Below are 26,864 nucleotides of genomic sequence, written 5' to 3'. Positions count from 1 at the left end.
ATTGACTTTTCATCAATCATGTTTTTATAGATTTTTTTTTAAATAAGATTTAAAAATGACAACGAATTAATAACCTATTGAATAACAATCATTGATTTTGTTTATCAAATTAATCAATAATCAAGGATACTATATATTTATTCATTAATATGACAATCAACTAGTTAAACATAAATTGTATTCGCTGAAAAAAGCGAACAGAGGGGAAGCGATGAGTGACGCAAAAAAAATAAAAAAAAGAAATTTTTAATTTTAAATTATCATACTAAGTATAGAAAGTACAGTAATAAATGGTTTTCTTTTTTTGGTTATGAGGCGTAAAATACTACGCCTCAAGGTTACAAAATTTATGTGGGCACAACATGAAGTTTGATCAACAATTTGCATTTTACTAATTTATCTCGGAGTAACGAAGTAATGAACTTAAAATAATTATTTCTTTCTTTCTTATTGATTGCATTATGTCCACTCTTCGATATGAGTTAATTAATGCAACAGTTAATAGAGTATCAACATTAACAGATACTAATATTTACAATGATATACACAAACAATTTGAATTTCAAAAACAAACAGTCCTTGCTGATAAAATTCTTACAGATGATGAAAAAATTGAAGCAATAAGATATTTAATTGACAATTATGATCGAGATAAAATTTATTATAATTCAGGAACAAGAAGAATTTGTGAAAATTGTAACCAAGAATGCTTAGCTACATTATATTGTGAATATTGTGTCCGAAATTATTTACAAGAAAATTTTCCAAATTGGACATCCGGGAATGATGATATTGATAATTTAATACAGGAATGTCAAATGGAAACATTGGCGCCAGATATGGTAGTTGAATGGATCCCATATAGTAATTTAGAAAATATTAAATATTTAACAAAAGGTGGATTCTCAGAAATTTATACAGCAGATTGGATTAATGGAAATTATGAAGAATGGGATTTTGAAAAAAAACAATTAAAAAGATTTGGATATGGCGAAGTAGTATTAAAAAAATTAGAAAATGTTGAAAGTGCAAATCAAAGTTGGTTTGAAGAGGTTTGTATTATTGTATTCTATATTTCATAAAATTGTTGTAATTTTTTGTATTAACACTAGTATTTTTACAAATTATTGTCTTTTAGGCTAAATCACATTTAACTATAAATAATAAATGGGCAGTTGTTGTTCGATGTTTTGGTTTAACACAAAATCCATCAAATGGAAATTATTTTCTCGTAATGATGGAAATGGATATAGATTTAAGAAAATATTTACAACAAAATCATAATCAACTTACATGGAAAAAGAGAATTAATATTACTTATGAAATAATTCTTTCACTTTATCGTATTCATAAAGAGAAAGTAATTCATAGAGATTTACATTCTGGAAATATATTATATTCACAATATAATGATTACTGGTATATTAGTGATCTTGGATTTTGTGGACCTGCTGATAAATCTTCAACAAGTATATATGGAAATCTTCCTTACATAGCACCCGAAGTTATTGTTGGAAGAGGATATACTTTTGCATCTGATATTTATAGTATTGCAATGCTTATGTGGGAAATTTCATTTGGACAACCACCATTTATGGATTATGAAGATGAACATATTCTTGTATATAATATTATTGATGGTATAAGACCAAAAATTGTGCCAGGAACTCCGTTAGAATATAAAAATTTAATGAAAGAATGTTGGGATGCTGATCCATTAAAAAGACCTGACGCTTATGCACTTGCGATTAAAGTGATAAAACTTAATTTATATTATCAAAATATGTCAGATGAATTATTCAAATCAGAAATGGATAATTTAGAAGTGAATAAAGTAGAAGAAAATTATACGAGTAGCAGATTATTTACAAGTAAAATTCACAACTTTGGAAACCTACCTGAACCAAAAAACGCAACAGAAGGTATAAGTGTATAATATTTTATTAATGGATGTATTTATTTAAAATACATTATTAATGTTATCTTTTTATTATAATAGAAGAACAAGAAGGTATAACCATATAAATAATAATTTCTACCATTTTTGGTAACTATAATTAATTAGTTTTAAATACTTTATTTTACTATTAATAGTGTTTCATAGTAAATTGTATGATTTTAACATTCCTAACAATAGTAAGTATTTAATAACATTATAACGTTGAATTATCATGTAATGATATCTAATAATTAATTTTTATTTTAGTTAACGACTTTAATAAATCAAATGAGCAGTATAGTAAGAAATTATCAGGTATAATTAATAAATATTTTTAAAGGTGATTTGTTTGAAATAATAAATTAAATATTAAAATCTATTTCTATGTTCTTAATTTTAGGTGATAGTGAAAAATTACCCAAAGAATTTATAAATTTGCAAAATTCAAATAGTAAGTAAATAAGTGAATAATATTCATTGTAACAGTTTTATTTATTAAATAACGTGACTTTTATTTTAAAAACAATATGAAGAAAAAGAAATAATTCAACAACAAATGAAAAGGAAAGATATTGATATTGATGGTAAGCAAAAAAAAGTAAAAATTATTTTGTCAATATATTTATTTAAATGTACTAAGCTTTAATTTAAAAATTTAGATGATGAAAAAGAAATAATTCAACAAAAAATGAAAAGACAAAATATTGGTGATATTGATGGTATGCGAATTATGCGAATTTTTTATTTAATTTTTATATTATTTTTTAATTTAATTATTTATTTCTTACAGATGAAGACGAAGTATATAATAATCCAAATCTTCATTCGAAAGAACAAGATGAACTGGAAATTCCTGATGGTAAGTTCTTAAATAAATGAGATTTCTTTATAAAGCAAATAATTAATTTATAATTTGTTATTTTTTAACTTTAGATGGATATGAATAATCATTTAACAATTTTTTTTTTATATTTTAAATTATTATCATTTATTTATTTATTTATTTTATCTTGGAGATTATTTAAACACTAAGACTACTAGAGTAGTAAATGTTTTACAAAATTCTTAGTTTGTAATTTAAATAATTTTAATAAATTCAATCAAATTATTAAATGTATTTACTAATTTAGGCGAAAATTAAGTTTCTTAACGTAAATTCATGTCATAAACATTGTAAAATCATAACAGATTATTCCATTCGTTATACATGAATTTATTAAAACAAGTTGAAAGAATAATTTTTAACCTCATGAAAATATGACAAGAAGCGACATAAATAATGTGCACACGTTCTATATTAAAAAAAATTATTTTTATTTGTACTAATAAATAGTTTAGATTGTCAAATTTTTTACAATAACCTCTTGTTAATTCTATAAAATTTATTATATATTACATAATATAATAAAATACATATTTCTCATAATAATTAATAAAAAATTTTTATTGTAAATTACTTGATGCATCAAAATTCTTTTTTATAACATAAAAGTAGAAACTTCAATTTGCTCAAACAGCTTCAATTTAAGCTTAAGATTAAGCTGTTTCAAGAAAAAAACTTAAAAGTCCATTTCTTTTGACAAGACGTGTACTTAGCTCAGATTCTACAGTTATGATTAAAATTTTTTAGCGAAATTTATTTTTTTAAAGAAAACATTCTTATTTTATAGATTTATAAATATGATTGTTTTGTTTTTATTCATTAAATAAATAGGAACTATAGAAAATACAATAAATCAATGTTGTGAACAAAACCTGAGAGTTTTGTCAGAGAATGAATCTGAAACTTGGCAAAATTAATTTCATTTAACTATAGAAAAAATAAATTTGATACCGTTCGATCTCGTTCGATCTTCGGTCAAATTTATTATTACGTGACTTTAGTGTTATAAACTCATTACATTAAAATTATATGAAATGATAATGATAATAATTATTATTGTTTACTTTTGTATACACAATTTAAAGTTATTTAATACTTCATATAAAATTGTTTCATAATACTTCTACCAAAATCTTCGATGTTTTGTTACCCACATGGTTGCTCGACCTCGACGTATTGATTGGAAACGATTATCGAATCTTTTCTATAGATTATTAAATCAGTTTCTAATTTTAATAAAAATAGACGCGTTGAAAATTATCTTGGAATAGATCAGATTTTATTTAAAAAAAATTTGAAAACAAGAAATAGCATAAATAGCATCAACTTCAACAAAGAACATATAAATTATTTAAATAAATCTGTTCCTTCTCCATGGAGATTCTTTGAAGAATGATGCTAAAATTTTAGATGTACTATTGTACTATGTGTATATATATATACACACTGGAGCTGGAACATTTCTCTTAGAGTTATCAAATGAATATTCACTTTTGGGATTTTTCGTCATTGATAAGAAAATATTATTTTTCGCATCAATTAAATTTTAACCATGCTGATATATTGTAAGGAAGAAAATCATTTTGATTTGACTTATTTAAATATTGAACCACGTTATAGTACTTTAGATCAATGAACTTTTATTATTGGTGAATTAATAAAAGTAACGAAACCAGATGGTTACGTTTGAAGTACCTCTACTGCAGATTTGCCGTTACGTAAATCCTACGAAATATTACTCTTATTAAAATTATTAATTTTTTACTTTATTGTAAAGTCTCTTGAAGGAACAGCTTGTTCAAAATTTTTGAATTCGTAAAAAGATGTAAGCTATAATTAATTATAAATTTGTAAAATTAAAATTCATGCACTGTATATAAATAATTTAATCTTTTCTTCATTCATAAAAAGTTGTCATGTTAAGTGTAGGAATGAGTTCGTGCCATCACTTTTATCTACGAATCTTTATTATTTCAATTTGATCATAATGTGAATGTAATTGGATGAAATGATAAAATATTAGTATAGATTAATTGAAACGAGATTGAAAGGAAGTTATAAAAAGAATTAAAAGTTGAAACAAGAACTAGTTTAAAAATTTATAGAATGTGGTTCATGAAATCGTAAAACCATTAACGAGTTAGTTCAAATATATTATAACAGATTAGTTCGGAAAAAAATGTTTAATGATTGTTTAATTACTTTGTATTATTTATTATAAGAAGTATTAATAAATTGGTAAATATAGTTACATTTTTCGTAAATAATCAAATTAAATAATAATAAGATTCATGAAGGTCATTATTTACAATCAAAGAAATTTTCTTTGATAATATTTACCACAGAAATTTCGTGTAATTCCTTGGTAAAATTTTATGGTAAAATAATTTTCCGAAAAGTTAAAATTTCGTTATTAAATAATGATGTCATTTATTTCTAGAAAATAATTAATGACGTTACATTTGACTTGGCATGTGACACATATAGCAATTTTTTGTGAAACAGAAATAACGATAAATATTGGCAAAAAATTTACGCTTTGATCGACATTTTAAGATACTTACAATCACATTACGCAAAGATAAAGGTACGTTAACGTTTGTTTCGTTTATTTTTTGGCAAAGACCTTATTTTCTTATAAATAAATCCGCTAGAAAAATGTTTCTCGATTTTTCAAAACAAATTTTAAATTACATTAAAATACATTAAAAAAATCAAACAATTTTAAACATCATAATAACAATTTATCTTTTTTAAATTTTTATATAAAATCATAATTTCATTAAGAAAAAATTCCAACGATTATTATTGTTGGTGCAGGTCTAGGAGGACTTTCTCTCTATCATGCCTTGATAAAAAACAAGGACAAAAAAGAATTCAACGTAAAAATCTTTGAACGTGAAACTAGTCCTACTGACAGGTATAAAAATTTCTAATTTTCTAGTTAAATATTATGTTAGAAACTTTAAAAATTAACTCACTCATACTGTCACGTATTAGATCAATGGCAAGGATATCATATAGGCTTGTCCAATTATGGAGCTCGATCTCTTTTAAACTGTGTTCCATCCTCGATCGCTTCAAACCTTTCAAAAGCAATACCAAATCCAATTCCTGATGTAGAAACTCATGGAATAACTATCATTGATCAAATAGGAAATGTTTTACTTACCCCTCCAACTAAACCATTTAAAGATGTTTATGAAATCGCAAAAATATTTCGTGGTCTATCATCAATTGTCATTTATCGTAATAGACTTAGAGATGTTTTATTAGAAGGTGTACCAGTTCAATGGAATAAAAAATGTATTAAATATGTAGAGACTCAAGAAGGAGTTTGGGTATTTTTTGAAGATGGTTCACAAGAATTTTGTAATATTTTAGTTGGCGCAGATGGAATTAATTCTCCAATTAAGTAGTTATAAAATATTTTTAAATAATATCTATTATTTAAATTATTCTTAAATAACAAACATTTTTTTTTATATTAGTACGAAAACAAAAATTACCTGAATTACAAATCGTTGATTATGGAATAACCCATGTTAGTGCGGATGTTACCATACCTCAACATCTTATGGACAAGGCAAATAAAATCCATGGAAACTTATTGGTCCATAAAACTCTTGGAACAAAAGGAGATTCAACGCTTATATTGACACGCTTAATACCAATCAAACAAGAACAAAATGATGAGAAAAGTGAACCTCATTATAGAGTAACATTAGTCTATTTTTATCCCTCCGAATTGGATAACGTTGATATTGATAATGACCCTGCATCAGTCATCGAACATGTTAAACGGTTAATTCGAACATTAAGATCAGATTGTGAATTGACTGATTTATTAATAAAATTATGGGACTTGGCACCTAAAACAATTCCAAATGATCCAATAAAGTTTCCATTTAAAACTTATAATCCTGTACAATGAAGAATGCATATGGGCCGATTTGATGCATTAAGTAGTAAATTTGTTATTTATTAAAATTTTTGTTAAAAAATTTCAATGAAGTATTTTTTTTTTATATAACAATAATGGTAAAGAGTAACAAATTTATTTTAGTTACAAAATTATCATTTTTGGCAAGATAGTATAAAGTTATAATAATAATCATCTACGTCTCCTCAAAAAACCTGTTGTCCACCTGTTGGACATGCCGTAATTTTGGCCGAAAATACCATTATTTTAGCCAAATTTCCCTTAAAATATCCAATAATGTTGGCCAAATCCATTTTATGCGTTGAATCAGCCCATATGATGCGAGATATTGATCCAATGTCTATCAAATCATGGGTAAGTAATCGAATTGTATTATTAGGTGATATGAGTCCTATATTAGGATTAGGAGCAAATAATGCTATTCAAGATGCTGATAAACTTTCTCAAGCATTACTTAAATATATGGACAGTAATATTTCTTTTATTGAAGAATATGAAAAAAAATGTTGAAGCGAACATCTGCTGACGTATTAAAATCTAGAACTGCCACATTTAAGACTTCTATTCCACTTGGGCCTTTCGCCATTATAATTAGAGACAGCATTTTGAAGGTTATAAACGCTATGATAAACTTGTATAGCTTTGCGGATAACAGAATTTTTAAGAACTAAAAAAACTATTAATATTTAATTTATCATTTTTAAAATCTTAGAATCATATGCATATACGTATGTAAATACATATACATATAATAATCAATATATAGAATATATAGAGTATAATATTGATAGAACTAATATTTATTTTTGTTAAAAATTATTAAGAATAAAAAGATATTTAAAAAATATAAGTCTAATGATTTGTATACGCTATAGCTTTTTTTCCTTTTAATTTATTATATTATAAACCGAGGTGGAAATTCTTTTTCTATTTGAACCACTTTTTTTTATTCATTTATATTTCACGTGCCTCCTGTATGCTGATTCTTACAAATATAACTTTTTTTTTTAATTGAAATTTTTATTTTTTATTTTTTATCTAAGTAAAAAACTTTGAATTTATTTCCAAATTTGGATATCGTAATATATTTAATATATTCGGAATCATTGGATAGATTTAGGAGATCGAGGTATTTCATTGTATTAATGAAAAAAAATAATAAGATTTGTCAATATAGATAGTATTATTGAATCTAAATGAAAGAGGTAATAATATTTTGTAATTTATTTAAAATAATAAAATTAATGATAAAATTATTTTTTAATTAGTTTAATACAGTTTAAATACTATTTTATTGTAAATATTAATTATTTTTGATTTTTGTTTAATTATAGGCGAACGAATATTTACATTTATATAAAATCAACGTTTATTACCCGCGATAGAATATTATAATGAAGTATACTTTAACAGAGATTAATGATAACAAGTTTAAAGGAATGAATTAATCAAAACAAATTGTACTGCAAATAGTCAATTTATATTATCATAAATAAATCGACTTATTAGTTACTGTTAGTGAACTGAATATCAAAATAAATGCGGACTATTTCTTAATATATAGGAATTAAAGACTTTTTTATTAAGTAAAAAAATATATTTATTTTAACTAAATTTATTTAAATAATATATATGTATATATATTTTGATTATATTACAGCACTTAACTTTAATCCAAACATAAAAGGTAAAAGAACAAAAAAAAAAAAATAGGAAGAAAAATTAGTAAAAAAATAATTAGAAAAAAAAAATATTATTATTAAAAAAAATTAGTAAAAGACACTTGATATAGCATCGCATCATCAATTCAATCACTGATTCAAACTTAAAAGTTGAAAAAGAATGAAAAAAAAATATGCAAAATAATAATTAGAAAAAAATTATTATTAAAAAAAGGCGCTTACTGTAATACTGCAACGTCATTCTGATCTAGATTCAAGTCTAAATAAAAAAATTAATATATTATAAAAGGAAAAAAAAAATCAGTTTACAAAAAAACCAAATCGAAAATTTTTTTTTGGTTTTAGAAAAAATCAACTGAAAAAAACGAAAAAATTAAAAAAAAATCAGTTTTTTAAAAAAAACTAAAAAAAAATTTAAAAAAAATTAGTTTTAAAAAAAAAACTATATTAGTAAAAAAAAATGGTGAAAAAAAAAATCCGAAAAAAAAATAAAAAATATTGGAAAAAAATTTCAGTTTTAAGTGAATTTAATTAAATAAATTTATCTTTATATTAAGATGGTGTTTTTATTCTTTTAATAATTATTTGTTCGAACCATAAAAAAATTTTTCTTGTAATGATATGTCATTTCTGACCAAAAATTCTATTTTGGTATTACATAACCATCCGGTTTAGCGAAAAAAATATACCTGAATTATTAATTTACACAATAAATTCATGTTATTGAATTTATTTCTTTTCTAACGAATTATTTTGATTTTAAGTTATGAAAAATTTTAACAATTAAAATAATAAACTATTTAATTTATTTTTTGAACTTTTGTTGGTATCGTACATCTATCTATATTAAAAAGCCTATCTATCATAAAATTTTAAGATACAGTATGTTAAAACGATGCTCTCACACGAAAATTTGTTACCGAACTACCGAACTATAAAATTTAGCCGATGATGATCCGCTTATATAATCCAATTTTCAAATTTGATTTGTCCTCTTTTGCAGATTATGGCGTAAACAGAAGTAGTATTTCATGTATTCCATTTAGCCATTTTTGTATAAAATATAAACATAAATAAAAAAAAAATGAATTTTGATCTAACTACCTTAAGTATTAACCATTTATTACCCATAAAATGATAATCAAATGAAATTTCACTAAGAATTTGTAACAATTATCATCGAGAATAAAGATACATTGAGCGGAATATTTGCACTTACTGTATTACAGATTAATGTTTAAATCTTTATTTATATAGAATATTCTTAAATATAAAATCCGATAAATCTATATGTACTAAAAATTTATAAAGTATAAATGAAAGAAAAATAGAAGTAAACTAACTTCAATACACGAATTAATATTTAACCTATTTAATTTCAACTTACACATAAAAAGAAACTTTATTCAATATTATCTTCACCATCTTGACAAATTTCATTTAGCTCTATAAAAAAAATAAATTAGATATAGAATATCAATAAATTTACAAATAATATAACTTACCTAATTCACTTAATTGAACATCTAAGCATTCTGAAACTGTTTATAGTATTTAAACGTTAATAAATTTAAATAAAATAATTATAATAATAAATGGAATACTTACTTAGATTTGCTGATGTTGATTGAGCAGTATAACTAGTGTCTATTAAAAAATAAAAATACATTAATAATGTAAAATGGATTATATGATAAAATAAAATAAAATTTAATTACCTGAACTGAATTGAAAAGATGATAAATCTGAAGAATTTACTGGTTTTGGAAGATTTTTGAAATTTAAAAGTCTACTAGTATAAATAGCTTGTGGATGCGTTTTGAAGCTTTTGGATTTATCTTCATTTGACCTGTTCTTGAATTTTTCTTTTCTAGTTTTATCACATTCATTTGTTTGAAGATAAATTTCACTATATTTATTTTTGGCCCTATATTTAATATCTTCAATTTCATCACTCCATTCATTTAATGTTTGATACAACTCTTTAGTGGTTGGTCTATTTTTTATTTCAGCATCCCAACATTTTATTATCAAATCTGCAAGTAACTTTGGTATGTCTTTATAAATTGTTGGTCTAAGTCCTTTACATATTTTAATAGCTAAAAATTCATTATGAGGAATATCATTAAAAGGAATTTCTTCAGAAAGAAATTCGTTCATTATTATTCCAAATGAGTAAATATCGGCTGCTTTTGTATATTGTTGTCCACGTAAAACTTCTGGTGCCATATATGGTAATACTCCATAAATTCCTTCTTCTTTAACTGTTTGCTTTATATTTGCTGGTTGACACATTCCTAAATCACTTATGAATGGATCAATTGAAAATAATATATTTCCTGAATGAAAATCTTTGTGAACTTTTTCAGCATTATGAATATCTAAAAGTCCTCTTGCAATTTGTTGTAATTGATCAATTTTTGATTCATAATTTATATAATTTTCAGATTTATTTAAATAATTTCTCAAGTTTCCATCCTCACAATATTCTATAACCATCATATACTCTTTATTATTTAGATCTTGAGTAATTCCAAAACATTGAACAATATCTCCAAGATAAATCTGAAGATGAGATTTAATCTAATTATCATCAAAAAGGAAAAATTTTATTAATAAATAAATGCAAATAACAATCTTTAGATATAAGACAAAGTAAGTTTAAATTACCTCATTTAAAAAATCTGAACATATATCAGAAGAATTATTCAAACTTTTTAATGCATATTTGTCCTTTCTATCTCTATACCAACTTTGATTTTCAATATCCCAATAATAAATATATCCTTCAGGCCATTCAGCTGAATAAATCTTACCAAAACCACCTTCCGCAATATAAGTGATATTTTGAAATTTTTCAAAAGGTATCCATTCAAGATATTTTTTACAATATACAGCATTAAGTTGTGATTGCTGTATAAATTCATCAATATCTTTATTTCCACTAGTCCAATTTTTAAAGTTATCTTTAAATCTTTTAGCATTACAAGATTGACACCAATTTTGTCCTGTGCCAGGTTCTTTACATTCTCCACATATTCCATACGCTTTTTTTCTTTTTTCTAAATCTCCTATATAAACTACACTTTCATCTACATTTTCTGATTCAATAGTTGAATCAATAGTAGGAATTGTAACATGTTCCTTTTAATAGACAAAAAATTATTAATATTTTTAACTACAAAAATTCAATAAAATAATTATAATTATTAAAAATATTAAATTGCCATTACCTGATATTTACCCGAATAAGCATTCCATAAATTTTTTGGGGTTTCATCCATATTAATTGAGCTGTGGATTATAATTTTAATTTTCGTTATATAAATAAATAACTACGTTACTCAAAATAAATTTCAGAATTATTATGTGCAAAGAAAAAAATTTGTATTACTATTTGTACTACTATTGCATACAAAAATTACTATTTTTGTGAAAAGAAAATTCGTAAGAGGCAGCTGATCATCACAAAAAAATAAATCTAACCCGAAATGGTTAAAATGAAAAATGCGAAGTAAAATTATTTTCAGTAATGTAGATCATATAATTTTTTTTTCAAAAAAATAAATAGCAATAAACCTATAATAGAAAAATCATTGCCAAATTAGTGATTGTATCCAGATTCATCATATCCGGTTAAGCTAAAGGATATCCGATAAAAAATGGAGATTTTTTTTTAGTTGATGGGTATCCGGATGAGTATCATGTGACCCGGATACACTCCGTTTCACCCGTTTACCAATTAAATTTTTTGGTTTGTGACTTAATTCTTACTTATACTTAACCTTTATTAACTCGTGAATGATTTCTTTTTTATTTTATTTGACTCTTACTAAACAATAATACTAATTAAATTACTTGGCTTTAAAATTTATACAATTGATACATGATATTGATGGATTATTTTCAGATATCTGCTAAGAAACCCATTAAAAAATCCTTTAGCTGTCCGCGAAATTAACGGATTTATCCGGATGCTATCCGGATGTTATCCGGTTTATTTAAAACAGATATCCGGATATGAAAATCCTTAACGGTGACGAATTTTTTTATCCGGATACTTACCGATACAATCACTATGCCAAATTATATATCAAAAATAAATTAGTTTAGAATAAAAATTTTAATTAATATATTTTTAATTAACGAAAATCAAGGTGGCATGGATACAGATTATAGTTTGCACATACAGTAAGTTTTTTTGTCTTTACGCTAGGAAGATAAATAATAATATTGTACTATGATTGGTTAAATGAACCTTGTCTAGTAAATATGGTAAATGAAATAAATGTTGGATATTTCAAACTATTATCCGTATGGAGAAGATATATAATATTATGAAGATGATCATCAAACATTGAAGGATCGAAAATTTTATTGTATATACGTAAATCAATAATAATCTTGAAAAGTTTATTATGCAATTTTAAATTAAGTAAATTTTAAAACAAAAGGAAAAATTATTTATCTTTTATCTTAGTAAATTATATTTATTCAATTATATATTAAGAGATATATTTTTTGAATTGAGAGTTTGAGACCATATCTTCCATATTACCTTTGCATTAATCTTACCAATCTTTGGATGAGGCGTAAAAAATAAAGTATGAAAATTATGGTCAAGTAGTAAATAGCTCTTGTATTCACTTAACAAATCCATTTCTACGATAAAAATATTAATAAATGTTTTTAAATAGGACAATGTAACGGACTACAGGTTTCATGAAGATAAATACATCATATTTTAAATATTGTATTCTATAGAGTATTTTTCAAAATTGATGCAAAAAATGTCAAATACTTCACGCAAACGAATATAATGCTCAAAAGTTGGAGAATTTTGAGAATACTAATAGAAATTTAGTTGGTTTGATAGGTGCATGTTTTAAATTTATTTACAAAATTACATTTCTATTAACTCATATCAAGCATAAAACTATAGCTTATGACATAATTGAGTCACTTTATAGAATTCATGATAGTAATGCAAATTCATCGAGTTTTTACACAAGAAAATATTTTATATTCACAATATCATAATTCCTAGTATATAAGTGATTTTGGATTTGTGACCTGCTAAAATTATATGGCGAATTTTTCTTATGAGACACTTGTCCAAGATTTTGATTAATATTGGTGCGTCAGATAACTTGAATCAAAAAAATAAATATATGTTTAGTATCAGTTCTAATTTATTTTTTTTATAAGTCTTAGAGGAATAGGTAAGTAACATTATTCAATAAAAGATCATTACTTTTCAAATACTTATGTTTATTTACTAATTATTAAGTGCAATGTTAAACATAATCATGTATTTTGACAAATTCTTTAGGATTATACACACATTTCCGAGGATAAAAAATCGCCACTGAGAAATACCCTTTTAGACCAATCCGGCAATCCCGTACTTTTCCGAAAGAACTAAAAACTTTAAGATACTAAAATCGGTCAATCTTTAGATAATATTTCTAGCAAATAACGTGAAAATAAATATTATGTGTAACTTGATGGAATATTATCAAATTAACTATAAAAAAGTATAAATTTAAAGAGAAAAAGCGAAACATTAACGGGACGATTCAAGTGTAAACTTTTGAAATAGCTAGATGTTTAATGTTTTAGAGAATTATTTTATTTTTTTTTTAAAAAAAAAAGAGAAAAAAAAATCGTAACGAAAAATGAAAAATAATTTTTTTTTATTCGCTTGTAAAACTCAAAAACCGCAACGACAAATTAAGTTTAATACGATATACGATATATATACAATACTAACTTCTTTCATTTCTATGTAACTTAATATAAGTTTATTGAATATTATTCTTATGTTTATCATAAATTGAAATCTTTTTTTCCGAAGCGTCAAGTTTTAAAAGAATATAGTATTTAGAAATTAATATCTAGTAAGGCCGGGCAAAAAAAAAATCTAGATTCTCGTGACCCGGCCGGGTCAGTTTTTCGAAAAATGGGAATTTTTTTTTTATAATAAAAAATTTTCATCACGTGATTTTAAGTTATTGGCTAATGTGGCGTAAAAAAATTTTACATATAAAAAAATTTTACAAATATAAAAAAAAAATGCCGGCCGGCTGGGTCATTTTTAAAATTTTACAGTATGTCACGAGAATCTAAAAATTTTTTTTGCCCGGCCAAATAGTAAATGTAAACTAAGTAGAACGAAAGCTTGACGAACAATAAAATAAATTATTATATCCACTATAACTAATTATACTGTATATACAAATCAAAGAAACTGTTTAACGAAGAAAGATAACTTAGTCCCATATTACCGGAGTCTAAATCTACTGAACCAACGATTGGAAGATGAATATAGTATTAATTTAGTAATGTTAGAATATTAGATCGTAAATGGGATTTTAAATTTTTTCACTTTTTGAAATAATGAAATAATTTCCTTTTTAAAATGAAATTAAAAATTAAATGACGAAATATTCTACCACAGCATATTCCTTTGTTTTTTCAAATATTTATTCATGACGCATCATGTATCATAGCTAAAAATATATATATATATTTATAATAAACATTATTAATTATTAATGGACAATTAAATCGATAATATACTGTATGTACAGTATAAAATAATGTATACAGAATTACAGAGCCCAGAGAAATTATTTGTAATGTCTATAAAAGAATGAATTCATTAAATAATATTTAAAGCTCCAGATTACTTAAATTTTGACGTACACAATTTAAAAATTTAATTATAATATCTTTTAAAAAATTTACTTACTATTAGCTCACTTAAATATATAAATTAAATCATTTATTTATTTCATTTATACGCTTCACTTTTAATTATGTTAATAGTATACATTGTTAGTAAAAGAAATGTTTCTCAAACAAACGGAAAAAATGTATCCTTCCTTATTTATAAAGGATATCAAAAAAAAAAATAAAATAAAATAATTATTAATAAAAAAATTTCTAATAAAAAGATAATTGTTTATAAAAAATCAGAAATTTTTATTGATATCATTATTAAAGTACTACGGCCCTACCACAAAGGGACTTCCTAAGAAGTGCACTATGCTCCTCCCGTGAAAATTACGCATAGCACCATGCCGTACCACAACCAACCGGTCCTATCGTGGGACTGCAGCGAAAGCTGGTACCCACGAGCTTACTAAAAGCAAGCATCTATGCTCCAACCCTTCGCATAGTATTATACCGCTCCAAAAAAATTCCCAGCCAGCCCTACTGCGAGACTGCAACAAAAGCTGGTACTCACAGGCTTACAAAGTAAGCATGCTATGCTCCCACCCATGCATAGCATCATGCTGCTCCAACAAAAGTACCCGAAAGACTACCTAAGAATACCTATAATACTTCTTTAGACAATAAACGTACGAGTTGAGAGGGGAAGTATAAAAGTTTATGATGCACGATCAGTCGATCAGTCGATTAGTACTATAAATCAACAAATTATTAGATGACTCATAATTATCACGTCGATGTTGAGTTTAATTTGTATCACGTGATTCCGATCCAGAGTTTATACATAATTCCAGCTGGAATTATCCAAAAAGGAAAGATCTGTAGATCGATATATTTCTACGAAAAGGTACAAAATGCAATCATAATTTGTGCAACATAGCACTTCCCTAGTATATATATAATATGGAAAGCCGCCATGGTCAAAAGTGCGTAGCAAAACATAGCGTGTATACGCTATGTTTTGTAGCGTGTATACGTTATATTTCACGGTGGGTTACCTGTTTTGTCTGTTAACATGCAATTTCAGGGGTAACCTGTTGCAAAAAATAGCGTTTAATACGCTATATTTCATAGCGTTATATACGTTATATGTTATGATGGGTACCCGTTATAAGAAACGGTGGGTACCTGTTATATGGAACGGCGGGTACCCGCTATAAGAAACGGTGGGTACCTGTTATAAGGAATGGCGGGTACCCGCTATAAGAAACGGCGGGTACCCGTTATAAGAAATGGCAGGTACCCGCTATAAGAAACGGCAGGTACCCATTATAAGAACTGGCAGTCAGCATATTAACTTTTGATATCAATAATGATAATTATTTATTTAATGAAATTTTATTTGCAAATATTAAAATTTAAGTCACCCATTTACGATTTTAAAGAAAAAAATCACCATATATTTATTTTTATTTAAGTGTAAAAATAAAAGAAACAATAACAATAAATAAAAAGGATAAGTAAATTACAATGATCAAGGAGAAAGATGCTAATAAAAAAATGAAATAACAGTGGGAGTAATGGAAAGTAATAGAAGATGAAAGGTAGTAAAAAAGAGTAATGAGAAGTGATAGGAAACAAAAAGGAGAAATAGGACATAATGAGAGATGAAAAGGAGTGATGGGAGACGAAAAGAAGTGATGGGAGACAAAGAGGAGTGATAAGAAATAAAAAGGAGTTATGGGAGACAAAAAGAAGATGAAGAGGAATGAAAAGAAGTGATAGGAGACGAAAAGAATGAAAAGGAGTAATGGTAGACGAAGAGGAGTGATGGAAGATGAAAAGGAGCGATGGGAGATGAAAAGAAGTGACGGGAAGATGAAGAGAAGTAAAAATTTATTAAATTTGTAAATTTAATAAAAAATTTTCCAATAAATTTTCAATCAATTTTTATAAAAAAAATTAAAAAAAAATTTCAAGCCAAAATTCTCGATACACTTATTAAAAAAAAACTATTATCAATAAAATTTTCTATTTAGATTTCTAAACAAAATTCTCCATCAAAAAAATAAAAAAAATTTTCAACAAACAATTCTCTAATGAAATTCTCAATCAAAAAAAATATCCCCGATTAAAAAGATTCTTACCACCTATTAAAAAAAATTCTCAAAAGAAATTCTTTATCAAGGAAAACTCCCTCAATTAAAAAAAAATTCGTAACGAAATTCTCTATCAAAAAAAAATCTTCTCTATTAAAAAAATTCTTCAAATAATTTTCTACAAAAAAAAAAATCTCAAATAATTCTCTATCAAAAAAATCTCTCCTGTTAAAAAAAATTGCTCCAACAAATTAAGTATACGTAAAAAAAAAAAAATCTTATTAAAAAAAATTCTCCAATGAAATTTCTATCAAATAAAAGTTTTTAACGAAATTATCCATCAAAAAAAAAAAAAACTCAGAAATGTCCCTATCAATGAAAAAAATTTTCTAACGAAATTTTTTATCAAAAAAAATCTTCTTATTAAAAAAATTCCCAATGAAATTCTATCAAACAAAGCCTTTGCCTATATTAAAAATAAAAATTCTCTACAAAATTTGTTTATAAAAAAAAGCCAATAAAAAAAAAAATTTTTTTTTAAAAAAAATTAAATGGCAGGTACCCGATATGTAAAATGGCGGGTACCCGATATGTGAAGCAGCAGGTACCTGATATGTGAAGTGGCGGGTACCTGATATGTAGAACGGTGGGTACCTGATATTTGAAACGGCAGGTATTCGATCCCTTAATAATTTAAAATTTGGTCCAAAATAAATTAATAAACCATTATAATATAAAGCGCATACGCGTTAAATTATGTAGCGTATACACGTTGCTTTTTATGGCGGGTTACCCCTGAAATTGACAGGTTAACCCAACAGAACAGGGGTAACCCACCGTGAAATATAACGTGTATACGCTATGTTTTGTAGCGTGTACACGCTATGTTTTGCTACGCACTTTTGACCACTACCGCTTGCCATAATATAATGTATATTTCAGGAGTTAATGTACGTAACACAGGTGAACTTATTTTGTTTCAAAAATGTCTGATTGTTTAAACGAGATTTTTAAATATATAGATGATGATGATAAAGTTACTTTCGTTCATGTGTCAAGTTTCAGTGAGAATTTTATGGAGAAATGTTTCTAATTATGATACTTCGAATTTTAATACTTTAATTGCCTGTCTTCCAAATGAATCAAAAAAAAATTCTAAATGAGAATGGAATTAATATTTTAACATCAAATTCAAAATTTCTAACTTTCAATTATTCAACATTTTGTAAAATTCTATCAATTAATCAATTTCATTACAAAATTGAGATGCTTCTTAGAAATCAACAAAACTATTTCATATCGTAAACTTACTAAATATACTTAGGTGGTAAAAGAAATATTAAAAATGTTTATGAATAATATTCCTTCCTTAAAAAGTTTAAGTTATTTAAAAAATTTAAATATAAATTTCAATTTGTTACGTTATCACAAAGAAAAAGTTTGCTTAAAAAATCTCACAGAATTAACATTGTAGTTCAGATATTTCCAACAAATTTTTTTATAAACTATCACGAATATGTAATAATATATTACTAATTGGAATAATGATTTAATGTCATATTCCCAATTAGATTAGCAGAATTAATTTCAGTTCAGAAAAATTTAAATCCTTTTATATGATAAAAGATTGTAGTATGGATGACATTCTGTGCGACTGATTAATATAATCTTCGAAGCTTAATTTAAACTTTCTATAGACTTTTTAACTTCCATTATCAAATTCCTATAAATTTTTTAACAATAAAGCTTCTTGCTTGTGTATTAATCTTCTTTAATATAATCTTTTATTTACTTCTAATATTTAAATATTGTGTATCATATTTAATAAAAATTTTATATGGCTGGACGAAATCGTGGTCGAGGTAGAGGTAGAGGCCGAAGTCAAAGTCAAAATTGTAGTAAAATTCAAATTAGAGGTCGTGGTCGAATCGAAAAGAGTCTTGATACAGTATAGAATGAAACTATAAATGGTGGAACTTCGGATGGTAAACATAAAAGATCAATAATATCAAATTCAGATAATGATGATGATGAGAAAAACCAAAAAGAAAATAAATCAACATTATCACAACTACCTTCATTAGAGCAAAATGATACTGGACCTTTTCATTTGTCACTTACTGCTCCAATTTTACAAAAAAATATATTAATTTCCCTTCCAACATCAGTTTCTATCCATAAGTCACTTTTTTTCATCAACTCAATCTAATTTAAAAAACACTATTAAAATCAACTCTAATACATTATATTCTGATGATGATAATGGTAATCAAACTGATGATTCCACTGTATCTTCTCAAGGTTCTGCAAATGAAAATGAATCAACTTTATTACATGCAAATACAAGTATTTATTTTATAATATCCACTTAATTTTTTTTATATTTATATGTACTAAACCAGAAAATTAATTCTTTTTAGCATCAGATTCTCGTATGTTGACAAAACTCCTTGAAGTTGTAATGCAAAACTAAAGATCTTAAATTTTTATCGACCAAAGTAATGGGATTAGAAAATACTTCAAAAAGAATTAAGTGAAATTAAAGATGCTATTGGATCAAGTGATAAGAATTTAAAAACAGTATTGTCAAACAAAAAGGAGCATGGTTGGATTGATGTAAGTAATGGTAAATGATTTTCGTGATGCATATTACGTTCTCTTACAGTCTTACTAATAAATATTTTATTTAATAGGTTTATATTTCATATATATCTGAAGACTTATTGTATGTTAAATTATAAATATCCAACAAAAGAACAAGCTAAAGAAGCTTCTTTGCGAATATTAACAAAATTTCAATCAGAAAAAATCAAACTAATAATGGCATCTAATGCATGGGATTTATTAATTGAGAATGGTATTCTTTCGGAAGTAAGTTATCAATTCACAAATTAATTTCCTAATATATATGTTACAATTATTATACTTTACTTTTGATTTTTATTAATAGGTAATCACTAAGCTAACTTCATTGCATGGTGGTATTGTTTCTAAAATTAAACAAAAAGTGATCGAAGTGTTTGGTTATTCACTTGAATATATTGATTCTGATGCAAGTTAAGGAGCCATTACTGCTTGGAAGGAATTGGATAATACAAAATGGTGTTTTGAAAACTTGGGTATAATAATGCTAGACACATATATGGATGAAATTTTTCACACAAACAACTGGAAATTGATCGTCTATTCGCCACTGCAGTTGTATGCTATATTCTGAATGAAAACTCAGGTAAATTGTTGTAACTGAAATTGAAATCTATTTTAAAACTGATGGACCAACTTTAGATATCTTATTTTAATATTTTAATATATTTTCATTGTATTTCATTATATTTATATAAAAGTATGTAGAAGAATTAAGTATAAAAAGCAAAATTAACATATAAGAATACGTAACAACACTAATTGAATTTTTATTCTTAAATAAAATTATTCGCAATTTTACATATTTTTAAATAAAAATGTTCATATATAATTAAAAGTGTAGATTTATTTATATTTATTAAATTGCTAACATAAATCTCTATATAAATATATATAATACTCTTTAGTCTTGCATAACATTTTACATAATTTTACACCGTTCATGGTCCCTACGGGTGAAGATTTTTACGTACTTCTATATAATATGCTATATATTTATTATATAAATATAAGTTCCTGATGATTATTCACATCAGATCTTACATCATAAATTGAAAATAACAATTTTTAGTATAAAATTTTCAATTTAAAACTTTTAAGCTATTTCTTCGACTTATCAATTTAAGAAGTTGTTATTTGAAATCGTTCAATTAAATAAGGTGTTGAGCAAATGAAATTACATACAGATTACATTCTGAAAAATTCTTCTCTCTTTGTAAGATTATCGTTATTGTAAAAATAATTTGCATTGAATAATAATTCACAAAAAACTAATTTATTTGTGACTTTCTTAATAGGGTTAATTTCTCAGGTTTATTTTTAAATCAAATGCAAATCATAAAGAAAATGATTAATAAGATACTAGGACATAAAAGATTACAATATCGTAATTAAATTTATTACATTAATTTTACAGATACAAATATTGAAATATTATAGATAAGAAATCTTTTTTTAAAGTTATTTTATACAATGATTAATATTTACATAGAGAATTTAGAAACAAATTTAAGTAAAACAATTAGTATGATTCATATTTCATGCAATGCATCGGTCATAATTCATCAAAGAATTATCATAAGGATAATATATTAAAATACTAAAATATTATTTCAAATAGATGTTTATAGTATTCATGAGAATATATGTTAATTAGTATGTTAAATAAAATTCTTAATTCGTTCTCGAGTATTAAAATGCTTATTTATATACATGCATAATAATACAGTTATTGATGGAAGGTAACATATCAGTCACTCTTAAGGGGTGACCAATATTTTTACCCTCATAATTTATAATTTATTTGTTAATAATAAATTATTGATAAGATATGTTAAAGCTTTCAATTTCTTCAATAGTATAAACTGTATCAGTCTTTAAATTATTTTCATAATTATTGCTATAATTATTAGCATGTAAACTTACATTGCCCATAGTTAATGAACCCCAACCAAAATTAAATCCATTATAATCACTATCCAATATGGCTTGAGATTTGTCTACTACCCGACTTATTTTCATATGTCGAGTATCTTCACTATCTTCAAATGAGAAAATAAAATTATCAGATGAGTTGTAAAATCGATGATGATTACTACCATCAGTAGTAAAATCATTTCCTAATGAACAAAACCCAATAGAACTATATCCACCAAAAACTTTATTTGTATCTTTAACTTTAATTAAAACTAAGCTTTCTACTCGTCCATTACATTTTTTTCTAAATGACTCACTACTAATTCCATCACGACTACCACGATAAATAAGTTTAAACCTATATGATTGATCATTTCTAGTACGAATATACATGGTATCCTTTTTATCAATCCAATTAACGATTATTTTTGCAAGTATTGGTTTGATGATTTCAAATGGATAACCAGTTCTAGGTGGTAAAATTGCGGTTTTAGGTAAGGCATCTTTACAATAACATTCTTCGATTTCTTCATAAATATGATTAGGAATAATAGTTCTATAAGGACAGACTTTGTCAAAAAAATCTGCACGAGAAATCTCCGTAAATCGAATTAGAGGAATAAATTGATTTAAAGTTTTCTTTAATTTTTTATAATCCTTATTATTCCATTTCGCTCTATTACTACTCTCATTCCCAAGACCAGAAGTTTGTTCAACACCCCATTTAATTAAATAATCCCAAATGATAACTTCTTTAATTTGTAAGTCATCTCTTTCAAGCAAGTCAAAAAGTATTTCCTTATTTATTGAAGAAAAGATTTTTGATGAAAAAAATGGTAGAGGATTTTCGCAGATAGATTCAAGACAATAATCTTGTAATTTCTTGCAATTATTAAGTCTAAACACAACATTAAGAACAAGAACAAAATTTTCATGAACCCATTTGGTTTGTTTTTCGATTAAATAATCTCGAACATGTCTAAATAATTCTTCAAGAAGTAATTCATCAGATGCAATTAGCAAACCAAGAATATTTTCACCTGATTGTTTAGTTAAATCAAGTTCACCAGTGTAAATATATCTAATTAAAAATTATATATATTTATAATAAATTAATAAATTTAAATTTCAAAATTTATAAATAAAAAAAATAAATAGATATTCCTCACTTCAAAATCATATAAAAAACAGTTGGAGTAATATTTGATTTATTAAATATAATCATATTATCCTTCTTTGTAATCCAATTTTTAGAAAGAGCACTTTTGAAATAAGGAGAGCGAGCACGTAAAATTACTGAATGTGCACGAAATTCTTTTATATTTTGGTTTTCACCAACTTGAATAATGACATTGTAATCATCTGCATCATCTAATATTAAGGAAAGGTCTTTTGAGAAACCAAGATGAAAAATTGTTGCCATTTATTTTTTTTAAATAAAAATTTTTTTAAAAAAAGAAAAGCGATGAAGTTATTGTTTAGGTTCATTAATATAGGAATAATCATGTATATCGATGGCTTTAAAATTTGTAACGTTACACAATGAAGTAACCACATTTATCCCACTATCCCATGATTAGTTAAAATTCGTGATTTTTTTTCTCGATATTCTCACGCCCAGACTCACGGGTAGTGTTAATTTAAAAAGATGAGTAAAAAGCCTATCAATCTTGATTAAATGATCTTTTTTGTTTAAAAATCGAGCCTCAGCCATAATAATTTAACAGTGAGAAATTTATTTTGAGGTAATTGATTTTTCGGGTTTTTTCTCAATGATAAATGGTAAATTTATAAAGAATATAAGCATTTAAAAATTTTTTTTTTTTGAATTATATCAAATTAATCCAAATACTAAAAATAGTTCTTGACAATTAATTTAATACAACAATTTAACAAGGAATACATTATACTTTGATTGAATATTCGATTATTGTAATAATACATTCTGTTTATAGCGTGGGTACCATTACAAAATTCTGTTATTCGACCTTTTTATTTAATTTCTTTTTTTTTAGATATTCTTCACCATGTTGCCGTATTACTATGTTTGATATTCGTGTATTAATAAGAGAAATTTAATTCGAGTCTCGGCCACACCTAAAATTGGTTCGACATTGTTTCAGAATTTTTTATACTTTCTATTTGAATAATAATTTTAACAATATAATAAACCAACGTAATTAATGAAAAAGTTCGCGTACAATAGACGCAGTGAAATTACTCACATGAATCTCGTCACATGCAACGGTACAGCAAAAGTCTGGCGCAGTATCTTTTGAGGTACTGCGGTTAATATCAACTGATAGTCAAGCTTTTTTGTTTGGTGATACTAGCGGTGCCGTGCGACAACATTCGGAGAAAAAATCCGAATAAATACTTAAAAGGGTTAATTTTCGTTACTCAATACATAATAAAATTTTTCCAATTTTTTTTAACTTTTCTGTCAATTATTATTATTTCAATATGTCTGGTAATAATAAAATGCAAGATACCAAAAATATAAATAAATGGATTAATCGGATTGAAGAAGAAAAAATCATTACAAAAAAAGATATAACAGAAATTAGTACTCAATTTTCAAACAAACAAGAACTTAATGAGACTTCTTTAGGGATCAATAATTTAGAATTACAAGAAGAATTATTTCAAATTATTCAATATTTTGATAAAATAAATATAAAAGAAATTGATCCTATAATAGTGTCAAATGAAAAAGAAAAACTTTTATTTAAAAAAGGTTTTGACATAATAGTTGATAAAACAAATGATTTAATTTTTAGATTATTAAGTAAAGGAATTGAATGGAAGTTATTAGAAGAGTTAGTTATTGATTATTTTAATAATCATAATATTAATTTACAAGAAATTTATAATTGGTCATCATATAATCAAAATAGTGCAAATTCCATTTTTTTACTTGGGTATTTTAATAACAGAGGAATTGAAACAAGTGTGAATACTAAAAAAGCATTTAATTTATTTATTAAAGCATCAGAAAAAAATCATATACTTGCACAATATTTTGCTGGGAATTGTTATGAATTTGGTAATGGAACTATAAAAAATGAAAAATTAGCTTTTGAATATTTTGAAAAATCGGCTAATAAAAATTTCTCCCATGGGCAAGCAGAAATTGGTTATTTTTATGAAAATGGATTAGGTATTACACAAAATTTTAAAAAGGCCTTTTATTGGTATGAAAAGGCTGCAAATAATGGAAATATAATGGCTGTATATAATCTTGGCCGTTGTTATAAAAATGGAATGGGTGTTAAGAGAGATTGTAATAGAGCCTTTAAATTGCTTAAGCAATCAGCTGAAGGAGGATATTTACGTGGAATAACAATGTTAGGAGTTTGTTATGAAATTGGTGTTGGAACTAAAATTGATAAGCAAAAAGCGTTTGAATTATACCAAAAATCAGCAAATTTAGGAGAATTAGTGGCACAATATAATCTTGGTATTATGTATGAGTTTGGAAAAGGAATTACAAAAGATATAAACAAAGCAATTTATTGGTATGGAAAATGTGCTGAACAAGGTGATCAAGATGCAGAAAATAGATTAGTATTCCTTCAACATTATTAATAATTTAATATAAATTCTGTCTCAGTCTAATTTATGAAATAATCTTATATATGAAAGTAGTATTAAGGCAATACTTTTGTATATATCTAAAAACAAAAGATTTATTTAGAGAAAGAGAAATATTTTTTTGAATAAAATATAAGAATATAATTTTTATTAACACAATGAGATTTTTTATTTATTTATGAGTTATGCTCAAAGAAATATTACGATATAGTAAACTTATGCATAAGTATCAATGAATACTTGCATATACATATATCACCTATAACATACTTTTGTCATAAAAATAAATTTAAGTGGTTACAATACATTTTGCTGAAATCTATTTCGCCGAAACCCATCTTGCTGAAACCATTTCACCGAAGGGATGTTTTGCCGAAGGGATATTCGCCGAAAGAACGTTTCACTGAAAGTGCATTTTATCGGATCAATTTCACCGAATCGTCTATCTCGCCGAATTCCATTTCACTGAATTAACATTTTTATAAAAAATATTCATCGCGCAATGAAAATAAAAAATAAGTCCGGTGAGACCCAGTCTTTCTCTTATTATATTACTAGTTTAGGTTACGCAATAAAGAAAGAGGTGAAAAGAAAGAATAATAAAATTAGGCCACATAAACTTAATTTTTCCGTTTTCATATCCCGGCCGGGTTAGTTTTTTTTAAATCTCAAAAAAAAAAAAACAAATTATTATACCGGGTAAGATTTTTTTTTATAAAAGTTAAAAAAAAATTTTCTTTTACATATAAAATTTTTTGAAAGCCGGGTGCCGGGTCATTTTCAAAATTGTTATGTTATGAAAACCTAAAAATTAAGTTTGCATTATCTTAAATGTTAGATACTGCGTAATCCTTCTGCCATTCTGCGATATTCTTGATGAATGAAGACTCACATTTTACGGTATATTCGTGGTTATAGAAGATGATATTACTTCAAGGGTATCCTCTAGTTTATTATGTTGAATCAAAAGTATCCACATAAGTACTTCAGTGGCTTAAATTTCAAACTTTTCCGTTGACAAAAAAATCCATGTTTAGCAACAAGATTAAAGTAATTTAGAGTTCTTAGTCTAATTAAGAGATCGTCCATTTTAGTTGTTTTTTATCAATATATACAGATCACGATACAAAGTTGTTAGCAATCAGATGATCTAAATTTCATAGTGTTGTTTATTGTGATTGGCCGTTGTAATAATAAGTTGTATTCCAAAAAAAGAAGGAAGTAGGTCCTAATTTGGTTAGCAAATATGGCAAAACAGGGTCCGTTTTTATATAAAATATATATAAACATAATTGAAATTTCGTTTCATTGCAATGAATTTCAATTTCAATTTCAATTTCAATATATCAATTGATTGTTTTTTGGACAGCAGTTGTTTAAATAAATTTCGTGAATTGAAGTTGATCATCATTTACGTCACAGTAAGTAAAAATAATCTAAAATTGGATTCACATGTTATAAAAATTGAAACTTGTATATAGTAACT

General features: G+C 25.1%; 7 protein-coding genes across 7 annotated transcripts; 5 read left to right on the top strand and 2 right to left on the bottom strand.

Annotated features, from left to right (window-relative positions):
- Window positions 1-375: 375 nt before the first annotated feature.
- OCT59_024341 (uncharacterized protein) lies at window positions 376-3,053 on the top strand. Its single transcript, XM_066135370.1, has 10 exons — window positions 376-1,052; window positions 1,139-1,922; window positions 2,000-2,011; window positions 2,095-2,136; window positions 2,207-2,254; window positions 2,340-2,390; window positions 2,473-2,523; window positions 2,599-2,658; window positions 2,730-2,798; window positions 2,873-3,053. Exons 1-10 carry the CDS (start codon window positions 462-464, stop codon window positions 2,884-2,886), a joined length of 1,722 nt encoding a protein of 573 aa, XP_065991398.1. The 5' UTR covers window positions 376-461; the 3' UTR covers window positions 2,887-3,053.
- A 2,144-nt stretch (window positions 3,054-5,197) lies between these two features.
- Window positions 5,198-6,756, top strand: OCT59_024340 (uncharacterized protein; the record flags this gene model as incomplete). Its single annotated transcript, XM_066135369.1, has 5 exons — window positions 5,198-5,200; window positions 5,379-5,409; window positions 5,731-5,742; window positions 5,823-6,179; window positions 6,314-6,756. 5 exons carry the CDS (start codon window positions 5,198-5,200, stop codon window positions 6,754-6,756), a joined length of 846 nt encoding a protein of 281 aa, XP_065991397.1.
- A 285-nt stretch (window positions 6,757-7,041) lies between these two features.
- Window positions 7,042-7,275, top strand: OCT59_024339 (uncharacterized protein; the record flags this gene model as incomplete). The annotated part of the gene is made up of 1 exon (XM_066135368.1): window positions 7,042-7,275. One exon carries the CDS (start codon window positions 7,042-7,044, stop codon window positions 7,273-7,275), a length of 234 nt encoding a protein of 77 aa, XP_065991396.1.
- Window positions 7,276-9,849: 2,574 nt separating this feature from the next.
- OCT59_024338 (uncharacterized protein) lies at window positions 9,850-11,731 on the bottom strand (the record flags this gene model as incomplete). The annotated part of the gene is made up of 7 exons (XM_066135367.1): window positions 9,850-9,893; window positions 9,953-9,988; window positions 10,056-10,094; window positions 10,166-11,030; window positions 11,118-11,131; window positions 11,264-11,591; window positions 11,681-11,731. The coding sequence occupies 7 exons, from the start codon at window positions 11,729-11,731 to the stop codon at window positions 9,850-9,852; spliced, it is 1,377 nt and encodes a 458-aa protein (XP_065991395.1).
- A 7,330-nt stretch (window positions 11,732-19,061) lies between these two features.
- OCT59_024337 (uncharacterized protein) lies at window positions 19,062-20,285 on the top strand (the record flags this gene model as incomplete). Its single annotated transcript, XM_066135366.1, has 6 exons — window positions 19,062-19,172; window positions 19,393-19,570; window positions 19,645-19,682; window positions 19,736-19,840; window positions 19,943-20,095; window positions 20,175-20,285. The coding sequence occupies 6 exons, from the start codon at window positions 19,062-19,064 to the stop codon at window positions 20,283-20,285; spliced, it is 696 nt and encodes a 231-aa protein (XP_065991394.1).
- A 1,400-nt stretch (window positions 20,286-21,685) lies between these two features.
- On the bottom strand, window positions 21,686-23,152 carry OCT59_024336 (uncharacterized protein; the record flags this gene model as incomplete). The annotated part of the gene is made up of 2 exons (XM_066135364.1): window positions 21,686-22,865; window positions 23,124-23,152. 2 exons carry the CDS (start codon window positions 23,150-23,152, stop codon window positions 21,686-21,688), a joined length of 1,209 nt encoding a protein of 402 aa, XP_065991393.1.
- Window positions 23,153-24,242: 1,090 nt separating this feature from the next.
- On the top strand, window positions 24,243-25,535 carry OCT59_024335 (uncharacterized protein). Its single transcript, XM_066135363.1, has one exon. It carries the CDS (start codon window positions 24,248-24,250, stop codon window positions 25,370-25,372), a length of 1,125 nt encoding a protein of 374 aa, XP_065991392.1. The 5' UTR covers window positions 24,243-24,247; the 3' UTR covers window positions 25,373-25,535.
- The last annotated feature ends 1,329 nt before the right edge of the window (window positions 25,536-26,864 follow it).

This window comes from Rhizophagus irregularis, chromosome 4 (assembly GCF_026210795.1).
Source record: "Rhizophagus irregularis chromosome 4, complete sequence".
Classification (NCBI taxonomy): domain Eukaryota; kingdom Fungi; phylum Glomeromycota; class Glomeromycetes; order Glomerales; family Glomeraceae; genus Rhizophagus; species Rhizophagus irregularis.
Note: the sequence above shows the minus strand (reverse complement) of the source record. Positions and strands in the feature narration are given on the sequence as shown.